Genomic DNA, 24,662 nt, shown 5'->3' with positions numbered 1-24,662 from the left:
GTTATTGAGAAAAGGGGGTGAGGGTCCCCCCAGAGGTGGTTCTCTAGTCCAGAGAGATGCCCCCTCCCTGCTGGGTCTGACTACAGACATCACTATATTCTCAGGCTGGGCTGCACCCCCAGGGGTCCATTAGCACCTCCACAACCCTGGGCCCGGCCACACCCAGTGGCTTTAGGAAGCTTTCTGGGAAAGTGTCCCTAGATAGGACAGCAGGGAGGATTCTTACATGTGGCCATCCACTGTTGATCCTGTCCCCTGCACCCCACCTGGTCTCCGGAGCGCCGCCAAGAATGATTTCTGAGTGCAGAGACAGGAGCAACCACTGAACGTTTCCTGTGGGTGTGACTCCCTGGGGGCTGGTGAGATAGCACAGTGGTAAGGGTTAGGGTGCCTTGTACACAGCCCACCCAGGATGGACCCAGGTTTGATTTTTTTTGGTTTGTTTTTGGGCCACACCCGGTGATGCTCAGTGGTTACTCCTGGCTATGTGCTCAGAAATCGCTCCTGGCTTGGGAGACCATATGGAATGCTGCGGGATCTAACCCCTTGTCTGTCCTAGGCTAGCACGGGCAAAGCAGACACCTTATCGCTTGTGCCACTGTTCTGGCCTCTCCCAGATTCGATTTCTGGCATCTCATGTTTCCCCAAGCCTGCCAGGAGCGATTTCGAACGAGTGCAAAGCCAGGAGTAACCCCTAGGCACCGCTGAGTTTGGCTCAAAATAAAAAAAAAAAAAAGTTTGGGGGCTGAATCTATAGAAGAGAAGGTCCTGACCTTGCATATGGCCAGCCAGGTTCTATCTCCAGCAGGCCAGGAGAGATTCCTGAGTGCAGAGCCAGGAGTAAGCCCTGAACACTGACTGATGGTGTGGTCAAAAACAAAGCAAAGGGGCAAGAGAAATAGCATGGAGGTAGGGCATTTGCCTTGCATGCAGAAAGACGGTGGTTTGAATTCCAATATCCCATAAGGTCCCCGGAACCTGCCAGGAACGACTTCTAAGCCTAAAGCCAGGAGTAATCCCTGAGCACTGCAGGGTGTGATCCAACCCCCCATCCCCCCCCAAAAAAAAAGGGCAGGAGAGAGAGTATGGAGGTAGGGCGTTTTTGCCTTGCGTGCAGAAGAATGGTGGTTCGAATCTCAGCATCCCATATGGTCCCCTGTGCCTGCCAGGAACGATTTCTGAGCGTAGAGTCAGGAGTAACCCTTGAACGCTGCCGGGTGTGACCCCCCAAAAAAAACCAAAACAAAACAAAACAAAAAAAAACACAACAGCAAAAACCCAAAGGGGTCAAAGTGATAGCACAGTGGGGAGGGGGTTGCCATGCAACACAGCCAACTAGGGTTTGATCCTAAGCATCCCGTAGGGTCCCCGGAGCCTGCCAGGAATACTTTCTGAGTGCAGAGCCAGGAGGAACTCCTGTGGGGACTGGGGCATCATATGGGGTCATCATATGGGGTGCAGGGAATAAAACTCAGTCTGCTGCAGATCTCTCTGGCTCCACGTAGGGCTGATGAAGTCCATCAGGGAGGCCCTTGGGGGGCTGTTCGAGCTGAGCTCTGAGTTGGCTTCAGCACTGGGTGGGGAGCAAACCCCTAGGACAGAGGCCTCCCCACCACTTTGAGCTGCCCCTCAGCCCAGCAGGAACTGACTGACTGGCGCCCTGAGAGGAAAATGTGGCTACTGCCAGCAGAGGTAAGTCCCTGGAGGAGCCAGAGGAAGGGAGTTACGGGGCACTGCCACAGGCGAACCAGACCCTGCAAGAAACGGGAATTTCTCTCAGACTCTCCTCTGAGTCAATAACTTCGCTTGCTTGCGAGGAGCGGAGCAGGAACAAAAGACATCTGGGGTTGGGGGGTTCCCAGGGGTGCTGGGTTCCGAGTACAAAGGGTTCTGGAGGACTCGAAGCCCGGGAGGAGTCTGGGCCCTAACCTGGGAAGTTGGTTAGTAGTAGATGCTCAGTATACAGCTGTTGGGTGGGGGGCGTGTGCACAGGAATCTCCCCAAGCCTACCGCCACCGCGGGGGTCTGGATGGGCTACAGAGGGTAACTCCAGGGTCTGCATACCGCCCCTATTATAGCAGTTGGGGTTCTTGAAGCAGCAGGATGTAGAAAGTTGAACCCAGGGGCCGGAGAGATAGCACAGTGGTAAGGTGTTTGCTTTGCACGCAGCCGATTCAGGACGGAAGGTGGTTCAAATCCCAGCGTTCCATATGGTCCCCCAAGCCAGCCAGGAGTGACTTCTGAACAGGAGTAATTCCTGGGCACCGCCGGGTGTGGCCCAAAGCCCCCCCCTCCCCCCAAAAGAAAGTTGAACCCAGAGGGACCAGGTTAAGGAACAGTTACGGGAACCTGAGCAGCAAGGGAGCTTACCTGATGAAGGGCTGATCCAGGTTAGATCCCTGACATATTAGAATTTAGGTCTCCTGAGCCCCTCCAGAAGTGATCCTTAGGCTCAGAGCCAGGAGAAAGCCCCGAGTACCACAGGGTGTGCCCTCAAACCCAAATTTTAAAATAAAACAAGAGTTAGCGGGAGCAATAGCACAGTGGCAGAACTGTTTGTCTTGCATGTTAGGACCCAGCAGTCTGACAGGAACGATTGATTTTTGAGCATAGAGCCAGGAGTAGCCTCTGAGTACCACCTAGTGTGGCTCAAAAATAAACAGGGCCGGAGAAATAGCATGGAGGTAAGGCATTTGCCTTGCATGCAGAAGGACGGTGGTTTGAATCCCGGCATCATATGGTCCCCCGAGCCTGCCAGGGGCGAGTTCTGAACGTAGAGCCGGGAGTAACCCCTGAGTGCTGCCAGGTGACCCAAAAACCAAAAACCAAAAAAAAAAAAATAATAATAATAACAAAAAAACAACCAAACAAAAAATATTCATCAGATCTTTTTTTTTCCCTTTACTTTTGACCATTTCTGGCACTGCTCAGCACTTACTCCTGGTCTGCTTTCTTTTTTTTTTTTTTGGTTTTTGGGTCACACCTGGCAGTGCTCAGGGGTTATTCCTGGCTCCAGGCTCAGAAATTGCTCCTGGCAGGCACAGGGGACCATATGGGGCGCCGGGATTCGAACCGATGACCTCCTGCATGAAAGGCAAACGCCTTACCTCCATGCTATCTCTCCGGCCCCCTGGTCTGCTTTCAATAGTTACTCCTGACCCGGGTCCAGGGGAAAGCATAGGGGCGCTGAGATCCAGCAGAGGTTGGCCCTGGACAAAGCTAGAACCCTCCCCGCTGCACTATTTGTTGAGGCCTGTCTGTTTTCCTTTTGAGTTTTGGGGGCTACACCTGATACAGCTGAGGGGCTGTTCCCAGCCCAAGCTCACAGATCCCTCCCAGCAGCGTTGAGAGTCCACGTGGTTGGGGTCATCAGACCTGGGTCCCACAGCTTTCCCTGAGGGCTTAGACCCCTTCTCTCTGGCTTCTTCCCCTTTTGTTTTGTTAATTTTAGGAGGAGTTGGGGTGGCAGTGTGACAAAAGCTGGAGGGGCTCAGTTCAAAGTGGCCAGGTGAGTCAGGTGACTGAGGTATTTTCAGCTGGTGGACCCATGTGACCCATCATAAAGGGTGTCCCCTGAGGGCTGGAGCCATAGCACAGCAGGTAGGGCATTTACCAACACAGGTTCAATCCTAAGCATCCCATCTAGTCCTCAGGGGAACTGCAGGAATGATTTCTGAGCACTGAAACAGGAATAAGTTCTGAGCACCACCGGTGTGGTCCAAAATAAATAAATAAACAAATATATAAACAAACAACTAAAGTGTGTTCCCTTCTCTGCTAGCTTCCAAACAGGACAAAACCCAAGTTCAAAAAAAAAATATCCTCGAATTTCCCAGATTGTTCTGACTACAAGCTGGGATATGGGTACCCCAGTAATTAAGGCTGGTCCCAAGTTCTTACATTCTCGAGGGACACTCCTATGGGAAATAAACTTTCTGTTGTTTTGTTAGTTTGTTTTTGTGGTTTTTTTGGGGGGCGTGGAGTGGCAACGGAAATGTGTTCAGGGCTTATTCTTGATATGCACTAGGAATTACACTTGGTAGGTTCGGGGAGACCCTCTGGGGTGCTGTGGATGGAACGTGAGTCTGCCTCTTGCAAGGCAAAAGCTCTTTGTACTATCTGTACACTGTACAGTACTGTCACTCTGGTCCTGCCTAAATGTTCTAAGTGGACTCTATCTGAGTCTGGAATGATAGAACAGCAGATAGGGCGTTTGCCTTGCACGCAGTCTACCTGGGTTCGATCCCCAGCATCCCAGAGGGTCCCCAAGCCTGCCAGGAGCGATTTCTGAGCATAGAGCCAGGAGGAACCCCTGAGAGTCTCCAGGTGTAGCCCCAAAACCTAAACAAACAAGTTTTTTTTGTTTGTTTTTGGGTCACACCCGGCAGCGCTCAGGGGTTACTCCTGGTTCTCGGTCCTGGGGTACCATTTGGGATGCTGAGATTTGAACCACCATCCTTCTGCATGCAAGGCCAACACCCTACCTCCATGCTATCCCTCCGACCCCTGTTTTCTTCTATTAAATAGTTTGCTTCTATTGAGGTCGGAGCAACAGTATAGCCGGTAGGATGTTTGTCTTGCCAATGGGGATTTCATCTCTGGCATCTCATATGGTCTCCCAAACCTGCCAGGAATAGTATCTGAAAGCAGAGCCAGGAGTAACCCCTGAACACTTCTGATGTGGCTCCCCCCTAAAAGGGCTCAAGTCAACTCTTGGTGATGCCATCCACTGGGGGGTGTGGGCAGAGCTGAACCCTCCTTCGAGCCCCCTTCCTTTGCCACAGCCAAGGGCAAATCCCCAGATCTGGTGCCGCCCCTCACTCCTCGCTGCCCGAGGCCCTTCCACGACGGGGGTGAAATTGGGGGTACAAGGCCGGGGCTGGCTGTGCCGCCGCCCGCTGCTGTCCCCTGCCGGCTGCTCCGAGTGGTGCGCGCGGCCTCGGCTTCTGGCCCCGCAGCCGCCCTTGGCAAGTTCTTGTCTCGAGGGGGAGGCGTGGGTGTGGGCGCGACGGGCCAGCCCTGGGCCGCTGGGAGTTTTCTTTGTTTGGGTTTTGGGGCACACTTGGGCTTATTCCGGGCTCTGCACTTAGGGGTCACCCCTGCGTTGCTCGGACCTTAGTGGGTGCCGGGGATCGAACACGTGGGCCTTGTGCAAGGCAAGTGGCCTCTCCGCTGGAATGTCATCCCAGTTCTGCGTGCTTTCCATTCTTGGGGAGCACCTGCTTGCACCTCCTCTCCCTCCATGGCTTGGGGGTGCTCATACATGGTACATGGCACATGTCCCCTCCTGGCTGCTTCAGCAGGGGAAGGTGGCCAGGAACGCTACAATCGGGCCATGGCTTGGACACATACGCATACAAATGTACACACAGGTACACACTAACACGCACGTACATATTCTCACAATAAACACACACACTTCACGGGCACTCAGACACATACTAGCCAGGAGACAGCAGGTGTCTAACACACACACACACACACACATATATCCTGGCCAGGTCTCACACACTCAGAAATGCACACACATGCAAATGCACACAACATACTGGCTAGCCAAGACACGGTGGGTCTCAGGCGCGCACACAGGGCACACAGAGACGCGTCCACACAAGCACACACATTTCAAACACACACACACACACACACACACACACACACACACACAGAGTGGCTGCTGGGGTCACCTGAATTTTTCACTCACTTCCGGCCCTATGACCTTCCTGGGGCAGGTGCCTCCCAGGAGCAGAGCCAAGTTTGAACCCAGGTCAAGGTCTTCCTTTCAGGTTGACTAATCTGGGAAATATCCGGCTTGGAAATCAATGGCTGGAAAGCGGGGGTGGGGGGGATGGAGGGAGGTGAGCTGCTCTGCCTAATTTTTTAGGGACCCCTCAGTCCAGCCCTGCTTTGCTGGGATCCTGGTTCTGATTGCTCGAATCCAGATGATGTCTCAGTTTCTCCAAATTTAGGACCTGAGGGACCCTATGGAACTGTGGTTCTATCCCTCCCCACATTCTCCCTCCTGCCCCACACCCCACATGGGGCCCCAGCTGTTGGAGAGAAGACAGTGGCTTTGTGACTCAGAGGGGGGCCACTCCCCATCCCATGATGCCAGGGAGTGGCCAATCCCGTGGGGCCTTGGGGTCCCCCCACGCCTGCCTTCCTCGCAGACAACCCCAAGAAGGGTGTGGGCAGAAAATTGAAGCCTCAGTGGTTTGTAGCTCCAGGCCCTGTGGGGTAAGGGGTGGAGCCCTCCAGTAGCAGTTCTTCCCTAGGATACTTGGGGTGCTCCCCTCCCCACCGCAGTCCAACACCCCAGCTATCCTCTTGGACATGTGGTCACTTGTTCCTGGATCTGGACGCCTGTCAGCATCGGCCCCGGTCCAGGAAGCCTGCCGCAGGCTGACTTCTCCGGGAAGCCCCCCAGCCTTTCCCTTAGCCCAGGTTCACAGCCAGACCCCCAAAGGGCAGGGTGCTTTCCTTTGTCCCGAGTGGTGGAAGCATCAGAGCTACGTTTGAGCTGGACCCTGAAGGATTTGGGGGAGGTGGAGGTACCTGGGAGGAAGCAAGCTTGCAATAGGGGAGGTGGTGAGTGCAAAATTGGGTTCCCCTGAAGCAGCTGGAAGATCAGGAGTTTCTGTCTTGTTTTGGGGTCACATCAGGCAGTGATGGAGGCTTTTGGGGCTCTGTGCTGGAGAGGGTCGCCTCGCTCCCTGAGATGCTTCAGGGACTAAGAGTCGACACCAATGCTCGAGCCCGGGGCTTCTGCATGCTGTGTTCAGACCCTGGGCTGATGCTCGAGGAAGAGGGCCTGTGGGGGGGGGGATGGCTTAGCTAGGAGGTTCTGTGGGGGTCCAGGAGGAACGGGCTGGGGTGAGCGGATTCCCAGCCACGTTCACCCACAGAGCTCTCACACCCGGGCAGTCTGCGGTCTAGACGGGGCGGCCACGCTAGGGAGCTGCCAACCCAGGGCAATCTTCAGACATTCCAGTCTGGGAAGACTCTCGGGGTGCAAGGGGCGGAGCTATCCAGGTCCCACCCCTGGGTCCTGAGCAGGGAGGACGGGGCGTTTGCCTTGTACATGACCAACCTGGGTTCGATTCCCAGCACCCCACATGGTCCCTTGCTCCTGCCAGAAGTGACTTCTGAGTGCAGTTGAGTGGGTGTGACCCCCAAACAAAGCCTCTCCTCTTCGCTGGTTCTGCATCCTCCTGAGAAGAGGCTCTCAAATTAATTTGTCTGTCTTTTACTTTTTTGTTGTTGTTGAGTCACACCCTGTGACGCTCAGGCATTAATCCTGGCTATGTGCTCAGAAATCGCTCCTGGCTTGGGGGACCATATGGGATGTCGGGGGATCGAACTGCGGTCCATTCTAGTCTGGCGCCGGCAAGGCAGACGCCTTACCGCTAGCTCCACCTCTCCAGCGCCTGTCTTTTTCTTTTTGTGGATCACACTTGGCGCTCAAGTCTTACTCCTGGCTCTGCACTCAGGAATCACTCCCGGTGGGCTCAGGGGACCTATGAGATGCCGGGGAATCATTTTGCCGGGTCGGACAAATGCAAGGCTTTAGTTGCTATATGTACTATTGTTCCAGCCCTCATTTGCACATGTCTGGACCCACCCAACCTTAATCTCCCAGCAGCTCCTTTTTGGGAAATCCTCACTGGTAAAGTTTCTACTGATCACGCAAGGCTCACCCGCAAGAGTCTGCCTACTGATTTCTGGCTAGACGCAACCTGCACAACAAGACCTCACCTGCTCTACTGGTTCTGGCCTCGCCAGCACCCAGAGTATTATGAGTCCATCCTCTGACAGGATCCTAGGGTTCTAGCTGGCCCAGTTTCTCAGGAAAGCCTAACTAATGACCTAATCCCATATTGTTTGTTGTCTTTATGCGGAAGAATTGACTGGAGAACCCTCTAGCCCTGGGTGCCCGGCCCAGCCCAGCCCGGCCCGTTAAGGTCTTCAGATGTGTCTCCTGACATGCTTAAACATTTAATAGCTGGATGACGCACCCTGGGATTGGTTTCTTTTTGTAGCTGAGGCCCGGAGGGTTCAAAGTCACTCGCTTACCGGATTCAGATCCAGCACCTACTCGGAAAGGAATTTCAAGTGTCATGGGTCATATGTGTAAAATCATTTCAAAACATGAGGCATGACACTGGGAATAGTCATTGTGTTGTTACTGTTACCACGGTAAAGGACTGAAGAAACCAGGGCGGACTGGCAGGAGGAGGTGCTGGTATGGAGTGGCTGGTCAGATCCATAGGGTGCAGTTCTGGAGGGCAGTCACAAGGAGGCGCCATGCAGGAGGGGGTGAGCTGTCCAGGGCTGGACTGGACTCCAGGCCTCCCCCTGCTCCACCAGTGAGCCCAGAGACTCTCAGTCCTGGGCCTTCAGAGAGGTTTCACTGCTGTCCAGGGGTCCCAGCTCTGGGATTCCGGGCCTGTCCTTGAAGATGCCCTTATGACTTCAGTGCTGGCAGGGGAACTGGGTCCAGCCCAGTAGGGGACCGAGGGTCCAGCTGATGCAGCGTCAGGACACAGCGCAGAAGATCTGTGTGATCCGCCGCCAGATGTTGCGGCTGCGGCTGCTCAGGGCCACCTTCGCCGCCTCCTGGAAGACCGCCTGGACATTCTCCTGGAGCAGAGCTGAGCACTCGAGGTAGGCCACGGCTCCGACTGAGCGGGCCATCTCCTGGCCCTAAGGAAGAGATGGGGCTGTCCTGAAGTTGGGGAATGCCCCAGGCCCACTCCAGCTCCCCCTTGCTGCCAGGCCCCCAGCCCAGACCAGCAGTGGTGGATGAATTGCTTTTTTTTTTTTTTTGGTTTTTGGGCCACACCCTGTGACGCTCAGGGGTTACTCCTGGCTATGCACTCAGAAGTTGCTCCTGGCTTCTTGGGGGACCATATGGGACGCTGGGGGATCAAACCGCGGTCCGTCCTAGGCTAGCGCAGGCAAGGCAGGCACCTTACCTCCTGCGCCACCACCCGGCCCCGATGAATTGCATTTTTGAGGGAATTTTGGGTCAGGGGACCTATGGGATGCCAGGATGGGATTCGAACCACCGACCTTCTGTATACAAGGTAAACGCTTTATCTCCATGCTATCTCTCTGGCCCTGGTGGATGAATTTCTTTCTTTTTCTTTTTTTTGATTTTTTGGGCCACACCTGTTTGACGCTCAGGGATTACTCCTGGCTATGCGCTCAGAAATTGCTCCTGGCTTGGGGGGACCATATGGGACGCCGGGGGATCGAACCACGGTCCGTCCTACGCTAGCACCTGCAAAGCTGCTAGCACCTTACCTCTAGAGCCACCTTCCAGGCCCCAGGATGAATTTCTTTTTTGTTTTTTTTTTGGGTCACACCCGGCAGTGCTCAGGGGTTACTTCTGGCTCTATGCTCAGAAAATTGCCCGACAGGCACGGGGGACCATATAGGATGCCAGGATTCGAACCAACGTCCTTCTGCATGAAAGGCAAGTGCCTTATCTCCATGCTTCTCTCCAAGGATGAATTTCTAAGACACTTTGCTCTGGCCTTTCCCATCCCAGTTCTTGGACCTCCCAAGGGTTTCCAGCCTTGGGCTGGAGTAGGAAGTTGGCTTTACATGTGGCAGACTCAGGTTCGATCCCTGGCAGCCTATACGATCCCCCAGCACTGCCAAGAGTGATTTCTGAGTGTAGAATGCCAGGAATAACCTTGAGTGCCAGAAAACAAACAAAAGCCACGAGGGCTTTTCAACCTCGCTTCTGCTGGATTCTCTGTGCCTGATATGATTGATTGTTTTTGGGCCATACCAGCAGTGCGCAAGACAAGCCGCCCTCTCTACTGTAATATCCTTTGGGCCCACGTGTCTGCCTCTGAAGGTGACAGTGCATTAACTTCCGTCTCTGAATAGACCTGTAACAGGGCTGAGGACTAACTCAAGGGCACACAGTCTACTGGTGGAAACTTCCAGAACATTCTAGACGCCCCTCCTAGATAAGAGCCAGACAGCAGGGTTGGGGGAGGCTTCTCCTGGCACTTCCTCCCCCAGGTGGGGGCCTACCCTGTGGTATGTGACAGGCTCCAGCCGGCTTTTCCGAAGCTTCTTCACCACGATCTTGTCTTTACGTAGGTCTGTCTTGCAGCCTACCAGGACGATAGGCACCTTGTTGCAGAACTGATTCACTTCTGGGTACCACTGCGGGGATGGAGTGGGGGTTGGCTGTGGGGAGAGCAGGCCACGGGCCCACTGGGGCAGCCCCCAATCTCACTCACATGCAGAAAGGGCATCTGATTGTCTTTGGTTTGAGGGCCACACCTGGCAGTGTTCAGGGCTTGTTCCTGGCTCTGCACTCAGGCATCCCTAGTGGTGGGCTTGACAGGGATCAAACTCAGGCTGTACTATCTCTCTGGCCCTCAGAGGACAACTGAGGCAGATTCTGTGACGCATTCTGGATGGGCTCCCACAGCCCAGGGGTTCCCTTTGTTCAGAGGCGACTGCAACGGGCCTGTGTGTTTGCTACAAGACCTGGTTCTGCTCCCACCACCGTAAAATGCTGTTTTGTGAAGCGCCTTCAAGTCCCGAACCAGGCAGAGAAAAACTCAGATCCCTCCAAGGCAGAGAAAATATTCCTCGCCCAGCACTACTGGGCAGGCTTTGGCAGCCCCCATAAAAATTGGGGGGCCATGGGCCCGGAGAGATAGCACAGCGGCGTTTGCCTTGCAAGCAGCCGATCCAGGACCAAAGGTGTTTGGTTCGAATCCGGTGTCCCATATGGTCCCCCGTGCCTGCCAGGAGCTATTTCTGAGCAGACAGCCAGGAGTAACCCCTGAGCACTGCCGGGTGTGGCCCAAAAAACAAAACAAAACAAAAAATTGGGGGGCTGGAGAGATAGCATGGAGGTAAGGTGTTTGCCTTGCATGCAGAAGGACAGTGGCTCGAATCCCAGCATTCCATATGGTCCTCCCGAGCCTGCCAGGAGTAATTTCTGAGCATTGAGCCAGGAGTAACCCCTGAGTACTGCCAGGTGTGACCCAAAAACAAAAACAAACAACAACAACAACAAAAAATTCAAATTGGGCCAGAGCTATAGTACAGCAGGGTAGCTTGCCTTGCAGATGACTTGGGCTCGATCCCTGGCACTGCCAGGAATGACCCTTGAACTCAGAGCCAGGAGTAACTCCTGAGCACCACTGGGTGTGGCCCCCCCAAAAAATAAAATTGTCTTACCTCCATGCTATCTCTCCAGCCCTGCCAGGAGTGATTTCTGAGCACAGAGTATGGACTAACTCCTGAGTACCCCAAAATAAAAAAAAAAAACACCCACCCACCTAAACAAACAAACAAAAAACAAAGTTCAAATTGGACCAGAGCAATAATATAATGGGAAGACTGCTTGCTTTGAACATGGATGTCCTTTGTTTGATCCCTGGCATTCCATATGGTCCTCTGAACCTGCCAGGAGTGATCTCTCAATGCAGTGCTAGGAGTAACCCCTGGGTCCTGCTGGATGTGACCCAAAAACAAAAAACAAAAACAAAAAAAATTTGAATCATCTGGGATGTGACTCCAAATACATGAGGTGTGCACATGAAAATGCACATGAAGCATGTTCATGAAACCATGTAGAAAGTGACAACAGATTTAGAAAGGACCTCCCCTCTTGTGGGCTCTCTCTGGGGTGAGGGTAGCACCAGCTGTTTCTGGAAAATCTATTCCAACTGTCACAGCCCTGAAAACACAGGCCCTGCCTACCCAGCCCTTCTCCGGAAGTTCCTATCATTCCATCTGGGGATCCTGCAGTGAACCCCCAGTCTGTTTTGGGGGCCCCATCACCCGATCCTCCCTCCTCTTCACATTCCCACTCTCCCTCCCCGACAGTAGTCGGGTCAAGTCCAGAACCATATGGTCCCTGAGCCCTATCAGGACCCACTTTCAGCCCTGCGCCCTTTAGCACTGACCCAAACCAAAAGACTAGAAATAACCCTTTGAAGCCTGCCTCGGCACAGAGGCCCTGTCCAGACCTCCGTGGACCCCTGACAACACTGAGGGCTTCCCAGAGAGCAGCTGAGAGGAGCAGTGGTCCCGCAGATAGAGCTGGGCGCTGCCAGTCCAGGGCATACTAGGCAGAGCCAGGAATATCAGCTTTGGGGGGTGGTCTAGGGAGCCCTCACCCCTCCCCACTGGGACTCCCAGCAAGTCCTGACCCCAGCCTCAGTTTCCCTAACATGACAGGAGGGTCGTGCCACCTGGGGCCTGCTGAGCTGTGGCATCTCATCTCCAGGGTCGGGGGTGCCAGCCACAGATGGTGATGTTGGCACTGCCCAATCATTTGTCCCTACCTGGCAGAGGTAACTTGGCCCCTCCCCTACTGCCTCTACTGGGTTGGTGATTGGCCCAACCGTGCCCTGGTCCTGCCCTCTCCCATCACAACTGGAGACCTGCCCCACCCCACCCTACCAGACTAAATTGGCCCCTGTCCCCCTGGATTGGCCCTGCTGCGCCCCTACCCTGCTGGAGATGTTGTGGAAGCTGCAGGGGTTGGTGACATCGAAGCACAGGATGAGAACGCAGGCATCGGGGTAGAAGAGAGGCCTTAGGCGGTCGTAGTCCACTTGACCTGCACAGAGCCAGTCAGCACCTTCCACATTCCTCCCATCTGTGTCTCGCCCCCCCCATCCCCAAACATTCCTGCAGCGGCCCCTTGGGGAGGTGTTACAAGGCCTTCCCAGGGGCGAGCCTGGCCCCTGGCCAGGAGTGGCCACTCGATGAAAATCGCTTTTTTTCGTTGTTTTGTTTTTGGGTCACACCCGGCAGTGCTCAGGGGTTACTCCTGGTTCCAGGCTCAGAAATTGCTCCTGGCAGGCACGGGGGACCATATGGTCCGCCGGGATTCGAACCGATGACCTCCTGCATGAAAGGCAAACGCCTTACCTCCATGCTATTTCTCCGACCCCGAAAATCGCTATTTTGGAAGCAATTGTGGGGCACCAAGGCTATCATCACGCAGAATTGCCCTGGATTGGGGGGAGAGGATAGTAACACCCAAGGACATCTTGGCTTGGCAAGGAAAGGGGACTGACTGAACTCCCTCAGTTCAGTTCTGAGTCCTCCTGGGCAGGTAAGTACAGGAGACGCCAGGGCAAAGGTCCAGATCAGGTGAGAGCCCCCAATTCCAGGTTGCTGGAGCCTCCCTCCTGGTCCAAAAGAAGGGGGGGCTGGGTTCTTGGGCCTCTATCCGCCACACCCACCTGCTGTGTCCCAGATCTGGAGGTCCACAGGCTTTCCCTTCATTTGTAAATTCACGTTGAGCCGCTCAAACACTGTGGGGGTGTAGGTCTAGAAAAGGGGTGACAGGGTCACTGAGAGGATAGTCTGGAAGCTGGTGAACCCAGAACTGGCCAGAGACCCCCCTCCAAATACCCCCAACAGCCCTTTGGGAAGTGGCAGAATGTAGGTATTTCTGGTTTGGTTTCCGGCCAAACCCAGTGGTGCTGAGGGAGGGGACGAGAGGGGTCACTATGGTGTTGGGGATGAAACTTGGGGTGCCCATAGACAAAGACCATGCACAGCCTGTGAGCCTTCTCTGGCCACTCTTGGAAAAAACTGGAGCAGGTTGAGGCCAAGTCAGGGTTCCCTTCGGAGCCCCTGCCTGGGTGTCCAGCGGCTGTGACCCTTGAACTCCGGCGGTCAATGAGGCCCCAGAACAGTACAAGCTTCTGCACACACTGCGGCTCCGATTATTTGCTTTTGGGTTTTGAGACCAGGGGTATGTGCTCAGGACTTAATTCCCTCTCTGTGCTCAGGGAAATTCTTAGTGAGGCTCAAGGGGGTGGGGGGACCCTATGTGGTGCCAGGGATGGAACCCAGGTCAGCCACTTGCAAGGCAAGAACCTAACCCCTCCATCCCACCCCACCCCCGTCACACTGATCTTTCGAGTCTCCCAGCAGATCTTCCTTCTAGAATGATCTCAAAAATATACTTAGTCATTCATTTGTTCAGGAATTCACTTGAGAGGGACCTCAGTGGAGTTGAGGGGGCATGGAGACTGGCCATTGAACTTGGGTATCAGGCATGCAAGGTGCATCATACCCTCACTGCTTAAACTGTTTCCCCAAACCCCGCCCAACCATTCGTTCAAGATTTCATTCATTCATTCCTGCAACCACCTTCTTCTTTGGTTTTTAACTACATCAGGCAATACTCAAGGATTATTCTGGATTCTGCACTCCTGGCAGGCGCAAGGGGCCACATGGGATGTTGGGGATCAAACCTGGGTTGGTAGCATGCAAGGCAAGCACCCTGACCCTTTGCCTTTCTTTCTCATTCGTTCATTTATTTAGCAAACATTCACACCTTCAGGTATAAGTGAGGATTGGAGCCTGCCGTAGGGGTGCAGTGCAGAGCTTTTGGGGTCTGTTCTTTGCCTGTCCACCCTCCCGGTCAACCAAGATCACCTACTGCAGGGTAGTTTTCTAAACCTCCCTGTTCCCATGTCCCTGTTTCTGCTTGTCTTATCCCATCTGAGGAGGTCACCCTGGCTACAGGGCTGATGAGGGGTTTTGTACACATGCATAAATGAAGAAGGGGCGACTGGAGAGATAGAACACCAAGACAGCAGGGAAGGGTCTTGCCTTGAGGGGCTGAGAACTAGCACAGCGGGGAGGGCGTTGGCCTTGCATGCTGCCAACCAGGGTTCGATCCCCGGCATCCCATAGGGTCCCTGAGGCTGGTTTTTTTTTTTTTTTTGGTTTTTGGGCCACACCCATTTGACGCTCAGGGGTTACTCCTGGCTATGAGCTCAGAAATAGCCCCTGGCTTGGAGGGACCATATGGGACACCGGGGGATTGAACTGGGTCCAGTCAGTCCTACGCTAGCGCTTCTAAGGCAGACACCTTACCTCTAGTGCCACCTTCCCGGCCCCCTGAGGCTGGTTTTTGAGCACAGAGTAACCCTGAGCATCACTGGGTATGGCCTTAAATAGGAACCAAACCAAACCCAAAACAACCCAACAACCCAGGTTTGATTCCCTGTACAGCAAATGGCCACTAAGCTCCGCCAGGAGTGACCCTGAGCACTACAGGATGTGGCTCCAAAACAAAGCAAAAACCCAAGAATGAAGGGAAGCTTCTGCGGGCAACTTTAGGTGGGCTCAAGAGTCCTTCAACTTTTTGCAGCCTCTGCCCCAGGACACGCTGGAAGGGCTGACAGTGGGGCGCCACTGCCCAGGACTTTGGCAGACTTGGGTACTGTGTGTTCAGGGACTGGGTCAGCCCCAGGCACTGGGAGGTGGCCCTGAATGGGGCAAAGGGCAGTCTTGGACCCCCAGGTGTGATGGGGATGCAGTGGCAGTGGGGGGCCAGAGGCCACATCCTTGGGGGTGGGAGTCGTGGGTCCTCTCCAGCTTCGTCACTCCACAGACCAGGGTTCCTGCATGCATAAATCTCCCTGTCCCGTGTCCTCCTAGGGGACACACTGGGCCTGTGGCTGAGAAAGGAGCCTGCTTGGAAGTAGCCCCACCCAACCCCGAATCTCCAGGACTGAGCTGGCTTGGACTGGTCGCAGCCCTACCCCCACTCTGGACTGTTCTGGAAGGGACAGGAGGCCACCACCTTCCGGGTGACCTTTGGCCTTGCCCCCTGCTCAAGTGACCAATAAAGAAAATAACATTTTTTTAAAGCCACACCAGCTGGGGCTGGAGAGATAGCACAGCGGTAAGGTGTTTGCCTTGCATGCAGCCAATACAGTGCGGACCCCAGTTCGAACCTGACAGCCCATCTGGTCCCCCGAGCCTGCCAGGAGTGGCTTCTGAACACAGAATCAGGAGTAACTTCTGAGTGCCCCCCAAAAAAAGCCACACCAGCTCCATTATCAAGGGAACTCAGAAGGTAGATTCTACAGAGGCTCCTGTGTGCAAAACCTGAGTTTGCTTCATCTCATCTGGATGAAAACTAGTGTGGCCTCAGGGGGTCTGAGGCTGCCCTCCTGGGACCTGGGCAGAGCCCCTTGGGCTGGGGCAATTGTACACCCCATATACACCAGCCTGCACCCCAGACTGTTCCTTGAGCCCCCCTTGCGAGGAGTGATCTCTGAGCACTGCAGGGCGTGGCTCCAAATCAAAATCAACCAACCAAACAAACACAAGAAACCCTGGGGCAGAATTTTGGCCCCTCAGGGTTGGTACCCACTTCCTGGATAGGTGCTAGGACAGTTTGTCCCTCTGTCCCAGCTGGGTCCCCACACCCAGCCTGTCTCAGGAATCTCTCCCTTCCCTCCTGCTCTGAAGCCAGGTTTCAGCACAGAGAATGAAGGGGTCCCGTACCCCTATAAAACCCAGCCTGCTCTCTGCTCTCCACTGTGGATGAGAGGCCCAGGAGGTGGGACTCCCCCAAATAATAAAACTGCGGGCTCCTGGGGGGCTGGGAGGACTGCCTGGAGGAAGGACCAGTCCAGTAGCAGAACACCGGCTGCGGCAGCAGATCAGCCTTTTGCTGTTTTGGGGGCCATACCTGGCAGTGCTCAGGACTTACTCCAGACTCTGAGCTCAGGAATCACTCCTGGCAGACAAGGGTCTGCAAACTTTTCGAGTCTACCTCCATCCCTCGTGTGTGTGTGTGTGTGTGTGTGTGTGTGTGTGTGTGTGTGGTTTTGGGGTCACACCCGGCAGTGCTCAGGGGTTACTCCTGGCTCCATGCTCAGAAATTGCTCCTGGCAGGCACGGGGGACCATATGGGATGCCGGGATTCAAACCAATGACCTTCTGCATGAAAGGCAAACGCCTTACCTCCATTCTATCTCTCCGGCCCCACCTCCCTCCCTCTTTTCTCACAGTGCTCCCCTAGAAATCTACCTTCTGAAAGAAAATTGAGGGGAGGGGTCTAGGTTGGACAGGCATCGGGTGCAGTGCTTAGAATCAAATCCAGGGGCCCGGAGAGATAGCACAGCGGCGTTTGCCTTGCAAGCAGCCGATCCAGGACCAAAGGTGGTTGGTTCGAATCCCGGTGTCCCATATTGTCCCCCGTGCCTGCCAGGAGCTATTTCTGAGCAGACAGCCAGGAGTAACCCCTGAGCACCGCCGGGTGTGACCCAAAAACAAAAACAACAACAACAAAAAAATCAAATCCAGGTCTCCACTTCCTTAGTGCCTGATGCCCTGGAAATCTCCCTCCTTCACATGAACAAAGCACCTCCCCAGGGCCCGGAGAGATAGCACAGCGGCGTTTGCCTTGCAAGCAGCCGATCCAGGACCAAAGGTGGTTGGTTCGAATCCCGGTGTCCCATATGGTCCCCCGTGCCTGCCAGGAGCTATTTCTGAGCAGACAGCCAGGAGGAACCCCTGAGCACCACCGGGTGTGGCCCCAAAAAAACAAAAAAACAAACAAAAAAAAAACAAAGCACCTCCCCAATGTGCATGCATCAAGAGCCCTATCCCCACCCTCCACCCCACCCCGGGATGGGGTGTACCGGCTACTTTTGGAAATGTGAAAGTGACAGGCAAGAGGCTGGAGTGACAATTGGGAGGGCCTTTGCTTTTGAACATGGCATCCCATATAGTCCCCCAACTATATAGGAGTAACCCCTGAGTATTGCCAGGTGTGCCCCCCAAGGAAACAAACCAAAAAAAGCAATAAGGAGGGGCCGGAGAGATAGCATGGAGGAAGGGCGTTTGCCTTTCATACAGGACAGTGGTTTGAATCCTGGCATCCCATATGGTCCTCTGACCCTGCCAGGAGCGATTTCTGAGCGTAGAGTCAGGAGTAGCCCTTGAACGCTGCCAGGTGTGACCCCAGGAACCAAAAACAAAACAAAACAAAAACAAAAGCAATAAGGAATTCAGACTCTCCTCCAACAGGGTCTGCCCTGGGGAGAACATGATCTCCCTTTTCCGGCCAGCGGTGCCCCACTTGTCAGCCAGGGCCTGTGTGAGATTGTCTGGAGCGCTTTCGAATTCTCCAGGAGCCCCAGTGATGGTGGCAGCAGGACACCCCCCCTTTTCTTGTCCCTGTCTGCTGGACGCATCCCTCTTCTTGCAGTATCTGGCCCCCCCCCCAGAAATCCTGTACCCCTCAATTTCAACCCCATAACATGCCCGAGAAGGAGATAAACCCTAAAGCATAACCATAAACCCATCAACCACAGGAATGAATTCCTGGGCCTCAGCGGAAAACCAGGCTCACCCCCAAGGCCCACTTGGCAGGGGTTCACCAGGCCTGGCTCTGACAGCTTCCTCAAGGGACTGTCAGCGCTGCCCCGCCCCCAGCAGCAGGCCTGTCCACAGGCAAACCGGGACTCACAGCTCACACAGACGGGGTGGGCATGGGGGTGTCTCATGGTGGGGTGTCCAGCTCCGGACAGGAACAGTCCCTGATCTTTTGGGTTGCCTCCTTCCCCGGGGTCCACCCCACAAGGCTGTCCCCAGCATAGCTTGGTGGGGAGGGCGGCTCCCCAGAGAATGACATCTGCCTGTAAGTTTTTGGGGAGGCCTTCCTGTTGTGGGGTCAGACACACCCCCATTTCTGGGGGTGTCTGTGGAAAGAAGGCTCGCTGGGTGGGTGCCCTCCGGGCAAGTGGCACTGGCAGACTTGGGGCCAACAGAGACTGATACTCACCGCCCTGGGGGACCCCTACCCAGGATGGTGCTGCTGGCACGGGGCGGCCTCGGGGCGCACAACACCCACCCATGGAAGAAAGATCTGGGGCGCCCGTGCTCACCTCGGGGAAGGCCCCGGCAGCGAAGACCATAAGCAGCGACGTCTTCCCGCAGCCTCCGTCGCCCACCAGGACCACCTTGACGGCCCGCGTGCCGGCCTGGGCCGCGTCCCCCGGGCCCCCCATGTCCCCCGCGCCCCGTGCGCCCTGCGCGCCCCGAGTCTCCTGCATCGTCGCGGCCTCTGGAATGTGGAAGGGGCGGGCCCGATGGAGGAAGCGCGGGCGGCGCCCAGGTGAGGGCCTGGACAGAGAAGCAAGGGGCGGCCCTCCTTGGGGACCCGCCTCTGCCCCCTCCCTTTTCAGGGAGACCAGCTGGACGGGGACACTCTCCCCCCCCCCACCCCGGCCGGGAGGGCGTGGACAGCGCCTGGAGGGAGCCCCAGGCGGGCCGGCCTCTTAGGGCGCAGCTGGGGCCCTGGTGTGGGAGCTCTCCAACTCCAGCTGGTGACTCGCTTTGTTTTGGGGTCTCTGGAAACGGTGCTGGACACCACAGGGTCAGCGGGGGAGGCCACGCTGGGAGGGGACAGACTGCACTCTGTTCTCCCCCACTGATCTCTGTGGTCCCTGTTTTCATTTTGTGGGGGAGGTGCTGGACCACTCTGGCTAATACTAAGGGCTGATTCCCTGTTCTGTGCTTAGGGGGTCACTCTTAGGTGGGCTCTAGGTACCAGGAATCAAACCAGGGTGACCCTTGGGGCCTGAGCAATAGATAGTACAGCGGGTATAGGATGTTTCCCTTGCAAGCCACAGATCTGGGTTCAATCCCCCCCCACCCCCACAATCCCTTAGGGTCCCCCAGATCCCGCCAGCCAGAAGTGATTCCTCAATGCAGAGTTGAGAGTAAGCCCTGAGCACCGCTGGGTGTGGCCGCCAAACAAAACCAAAACCAAAGAAACAAAAAAAGCAGGGTCAACCTTGTGCCTTATCAGCTGGAAGGGCTAGAATTGAAATCTTTTATTTATTTGTTTTGTTTGTTTGTTTGGGTTTTCGGGCCACACCTGGCAGTGTCCAATGCAAGAAGGGCTTTATCAGCTGGAAGGGCTCTGAATTGAAATCTTTTATTTATTTGTTTGTTTGGGTTTTCGGGCCACGTCTGGCAGTGTCCAGGGGTTATTCTAGCTCTGTGTTGAGGGATCATACTTAGTAGTGCTCAAGGGACCCTCTGGGATGCCAGGGGTCCAACTCAGGTTAGCTATGTGCAACTGAAGTGCCTTCCCTGCTGTCCTATATCTCCAGCCCCTCAATTGAAATATATTTGTTTGCTTGTTTATGGGCCACACCCGGTGGCTCTAAGGAGTTACTCCTGGCTCTGCACACAGAAATCGCTCCAGGCAGGCTCTGGGGATCATATGGGATGCCAGGAACTGAATCTGGTCCATCCCAAGTCGGCCACTTGCAAGGGATAGGCCCTGCCTTTGTGCTATCGCTTTGGCCACCTCAATTGAAACCTTTTAAAAATGGGCCCTGGGTCAGAGAGATAGCATGGAGGTAAGGCATTTGCCTTTCATGCAGAAGGTCATTGGTTTGAATCCTGGCATCCCATATGGTCCCCCTAGCCTGCCAGGAGCGATTTCTGAGCATTGTGTCAGGAGTAACCCCTGAGCGCTGCTGAGTGTGACCCCCCCCCCAAAAAAAAATGCCCTAAAGACTCCCCAGATGATGAACTGAGCATTTCACCAAATCTGAAAAGCTTGGAGATCTGGAGCCTGGGAGTTCCTCTCTAAGGGCATGACGTCTCCCCATCTAATGAAGTTTGAAACTAGGCAGGGGGGATTGCCCTCGGCCTCCTCAGTTGCTGCCTGGCCTTTTATCCTACTGCCCAGCACGCAGGAATCCCAAGACATCCCCTATTTCAGTGGCCCTGTGGTTCTCCGAAACTGCCTGGGGGCTGGGCAGTGACTTGCAGGGACTTCGGGCCCCACCTGCAGTCATCAGCTGTCAGCCAGGCTCCAGCCCTGGGTGGCAGGTGGGGGCGGAAGAGCGAGAGGCAGCAGTGAGTCTGGCCTTGGTTGCTATGGGGATAATTGTGCTAATGACACCCAGGTGCCCATCACAATTTCCAGTTCCACTGAGCATTTCCTAATAACGGCAGTAGTCACGGAGCCTCCTCACGCTGTGTGGCACTCACCCATTCTACAGTCAGGGAGCCCGAGGCCCAGAGGGGCCAAGGTCAAGTTTTTTGTTTGTTTGTTTGTTTGTTTGTTTTTGGGTCACATCCGGCAGCGCTCAGAGGTTACTCCTGGCTCTATGCTCAGAAATCGCTCCTGGCAGGCTTGGGGAGGGGGGGACACCATATGGGATGCTGGAATTCGAACCACCATCCTTTTGCATGCAAGGCAAATGCCTTACTGCTATGCTAACTCTCTGGCCCCCAAGTTCAAGTTTGAGCACACAGCTGGTCCACTCCCTCGGTGGCAGAACCTGCATTTGGGGTGTGATGGTACAGCCAGACTGTCCCCCCCCCACAGAACCCCTCAAGTGCATCCTTTCATCTGCCCTCAGACTGGGAGAGGCACCCCCTCCCTGGCCTGCCAACCTCCTCCAGTTATGGGGTGCTGAGGTTTGGCCACAGAGTCAGGCTAGAACTCGGATCTGCTGAGATTGGCCCCAAGAAGTAGCTGGACTATTTCCTGGCAAAAGGGACAGTGGTGGCCCTGGGGATGGTCTCCTCCAGCCTCCCTGTCTCCTGTGTGTGCTGTTCGGCTGCCACCGGCCCAGACCTGAACTAGCCTCTCTGGTTCTGAGCTGGGCCGAGTCAAACCTGCAGATCCCGGGCCAGGTGAAAGAGCCAGGCTGGAGTTCATATTGTCACACGAAATCCTCTCCAGTGATTCCTGTAGTCAGGCAGGGACCAAGGCTGTTTCCTGAAGCAGCGCAGCAGACTGGCCCCTCGTTATAACTTGGGTGTGCTGTATTGCCCCCCAGTCTGGCTGGACTATCAGGGTCAGGTATGTGAGGGTGCTAGGAGAGAGACAGAAGAAATAGAAGATAGCACAGCAGGTAGGGTGTTTGCCTTGCACAAGGCCGACCCAGGTTCGATTCCCAGCATCCCGTATTGTCCCCCAAGTCTGCCAGGAGCAATTTCTGAGCACAGAGTCAGGATTGAGCGCCTTTGGGTATGGCCCAGAACCCACCCTACCCGAGAGGGAGAGGGAGAGGGAGGGGGAGGGAGGGAGGGAGGGGAGGGAGAGGGAGAGGGGAGAGGGGAGGGAGAGGTGAGAGAGAGAGGGAGAGAGAGAGAGAGAGGAGAGAGGAGAGAAGAGAGGAGAGAGAGGGAGGGAGGGAGGGAGGGAGAGAGGGAGAAAGGGAGAGAGAGAGAGAGAGAGAGAGAGAGAGAGAGAGAGAGAGAGAGAGAGAGAGAGAGAGAGAGAGAGACATTTGCACTCCTCATCCTTGGTTCATTTCTAGACACCCCCCACAGCCCCCTCCCCGCCTTGGCTTTGGCTCAAGGCCCTAAATCCCCAGCATCCCAGGTGAGTCTCTGCTGCCCTCGTGCGGTCACTCTGCGCCCTGCAGGTGCTCACGCTGCGCCCTGCTTGGCTGGGAGTGGGCTCGGGTGCCGATCCCAGTTTCAAGCCGAGAAGTGGGTACCAAGACGAGGCTTCAGAGATCCCGTCTTGCCCTGCATTCTTATTTTTGGGGAGGGTCACACGTGGCAGCGCTCAGGGGTTACTCCTGGCTCTGCGCTCAGAAATTTTCCTGGCAGGTTTGGATACCATATTAGATGCTGAGGATCGAACTCGGGTCAGCTGTGTGCAAGGCAAACACCCTACCCACTTGCTATTGCTTAGACCCTCGTTTTTAAAATTAATCTAATTAAATTTTTTTTTTTTTTTTGGTTTTTGGTTTTTGGGCCACACCCGGCGGTGCTCAGGGGTTACTCCTGGCTGTCTGCTCCGAAATAGCTCCTGGCAGGCACGGGGGACCCTATGGGACTCTGGGATTCAAATCAACCACCTTAGGTCCTGGATCGGCTGCTTGCAAGGCAAACACCGTTGTGCTATCTCTCCGGCCCCTAATCTAATTAAATTTAAGCCTCTTTGGTTTTGAGGCCACACCAGGTGGTGCTCAGGGGTTACTCCTGGCTCTGCTTTCAGAAATCGTCCCTGGCAGGCTTGGGGGACCATATAGGATGCTGGGGATCAAACCCGGGTCCGTCCTGGGTTGGCCACGTGCAAGGCAAATGCCCTACTGCTGTGCTATTTCTCCGGCCCCCTGTCTGTGGATTCTTCTGGCCTCCCTTCCCCATCTCCCCCGTTCATTTTTGTCACACTCAGCAATACTCAGAGTAACTCCTGGTTCTGCTGCACTCCGGAATGACTCCTGGCAGGGGCCAGAGCAGAGCGATAGTGCAGTGGGTAGGACACTTGTCTTGCAGCGGCAGACCTGGGTTCAATCCTTGGCATCCCATACGGTTTCCCGAGTACCACCAGGAATGACCCTGAACGCAGATCCAGAAGTACCCCTGATATGACCCAAAGACAAACACACAAAAAGGAATCACTCTTGACAGTACTCAGACTATATGGGACTCCGAGGATCAAAACTGGGTCTGAAGGGGCCGGCACGGTGGCGCTAGAGGTAAGGTGTCTGCCTTGCCAGCGCTAGCCTAGGACGACCGAGGTTCGATCACCCGGCATCCCATCTGGTTCCCCAAGCCAGGAGCAACTTCTGAGGGCATAGCCAGGAGTAACCCCTGAGTGTCACTGGGTGTGGCCCAAAAACCGAAAACCAAAACAAACAAAAAAACTGGGTCTGAAAAAATAAAACAACAAAAAAACAAAAAACTGGGTCTGCCACATGCAAGGCAAATATCCTCCTCTCTTCCCTATGGCTGCAGCCCCTGCCTCATACATTTATTTTTGTTTGCTTGGTTTTTGGGCCAAATCTAGTGACACACAGGGGTTACTCCAGGTTCTGAGCTCAAAAATAACTCCTGGCAGGCTTGGGATGCCAGGAGTCAAACCTGGGTCAGCTCTGTGCAAGGAAATTGTCCTACCTGCTGTGCTATTGCTTTGACCCTACCCGCCTCCTACTTTTAATCATTTGGTCGCCCTCCCTGAGTTCTTTCAGGATGTGTTGGGGGGAAGTGAAGATGGAGAAGTTTCCCACCCCCAGAGTCAGGGTCACTGGTTTCCTGATGCCCACACCTTCCCTGTGTGGGGAGAGGTCCACACATGTCATGGGTGGGCATGACTTTGGCCACCCCACCTTGGACAGGCAGAGGTGACAAATGAGATAGGCTATTGCAGGACCCAGGAACAGTAAATATCACAGAATGCTTCCTGGAGGAGATGGAAGAGGAGATGGAAACATGAGAACTGGTCTTATGGAGGAGGACTGGACAGGGAGGAGACAACAGAATCCCACCCTCCAGGCCAGGGATGATCGTTCAAAGATGCCCCCTGTGCCTCATATCTGGGAGTCATAAAGCACTGGGAAGCCTTCCTTGATATGCCCACTTGCCTTCCTCCTCCTGGAAGCCTTCTTGGTACGCCATCCTGCCACCATCCCTCTCCAAGCATGGCTCCTGGTTCTGCTCCAAGTTTCCCAAGCAGCCTGAGATTTTGGTCTCCCCAGTCACACAGGGTCTCTCTCCATCTCCTCCAAGGGCACCCAGCCGCAAGGGAAGGCGTGTTCACAGCACACTGCATGGAGGCCTGTATCCCTGATTTCTGGAGATCTGAGGGTGAGTCAGGGTGGGGCGGGCGGCCCCCCCAGAACTTCCCTCCCTCCTGCTCCAGCTTTATTTTGCTTTAGAATCATTCCAGTCGGCAAACTCGGTCCCTGCCACACCCTGCCCAGTGCAGTCAAGGGTTCATGCAGTTCGAGGGGGGCAAGGGAATGGGGCGGGGTCAGCCCTGTGGGTTGAAGCAGGGGAAGGGGTTGGGGGAGCCCCAGGCGACAGAGCTGGGCTTGATGCGGGGTTGGTGGTGGAGCTGAACACAGCCTGGCCAGCCTGGC

At 55.0% G+C, this 24,662-nt stretch overlaps 1 protein-coding gene across 1 annotated transcript; it reads right to left on the bottom strand.

Annotated features, from left to right (window-relative positions):
- Positions 1-8,320: 8,320 nt before the first annotated feature.
- On the bottom strand, positions 8,321-24,198 carry RHOD (ras homolog family member D). Its single transcript, XM_049780884.1, has 7 exons — positions 24,165-24,198; positions 19,040-19,178; positions 18,702-18,939; positions 13,239-13,326; positions 12,498-12,607; positions 10,051-10,185; positions 8,321-8,703 (listed from the first exon to the last, which is right to left on the bottom strand). Exons 1-7 carry the CDS (start codon positions 24,196-24,198, stop codon positions 8,536-8,538), a joined length of 912 nt encoding a protein of 303 aa, XP_049636841.1. The 3' UTR covers positions 8,321-8,535.
- Positions 24,199-24,662: the final 464 nt, after the last annotated feature.

Source organism: Suncus etruscus, chromosome 9, assembly GCF_024139225.1.
Source record: "Suncus etruscus isolate mSunEtr1 chromosome 9, mSunEtr1.pri.cur, whole genome shotgun sequence".
Taxonomy (NCBI): Eukaryota; Metazoa; Chordata; class Mammalia; order Eulipotyphla; family Soricidae; genus Suncus; species Suncus etruscus.
This window is presented reverse-complemented; position numbering and strand designations above follow the sequence as displayed.

Bases quoted from the DNA above. Each gene is read 5' to 3' on its own strand.
- RHOD (XM_049780884.1), bottom strand. From the start codon at position 24,198: ATGGCGTACCAAGAAGGCTTCCAGGAGGAGGAAG. The intron at 19,179-24,164 runs GCAAGTGGGCAT...TGTGGTGTCCAG, and splicing joins AGGCTTCCAGGAGGAGGAAG to CACCGTTTCCAGAGACCCCA. The intron at 10,186-12,497 runs GTAGGGGCGCAG...CCATCCCCGCAG, and splicing joins TCCACAACATCTCCAGCAGG to TGGTACCCAGAAGTGAATCA.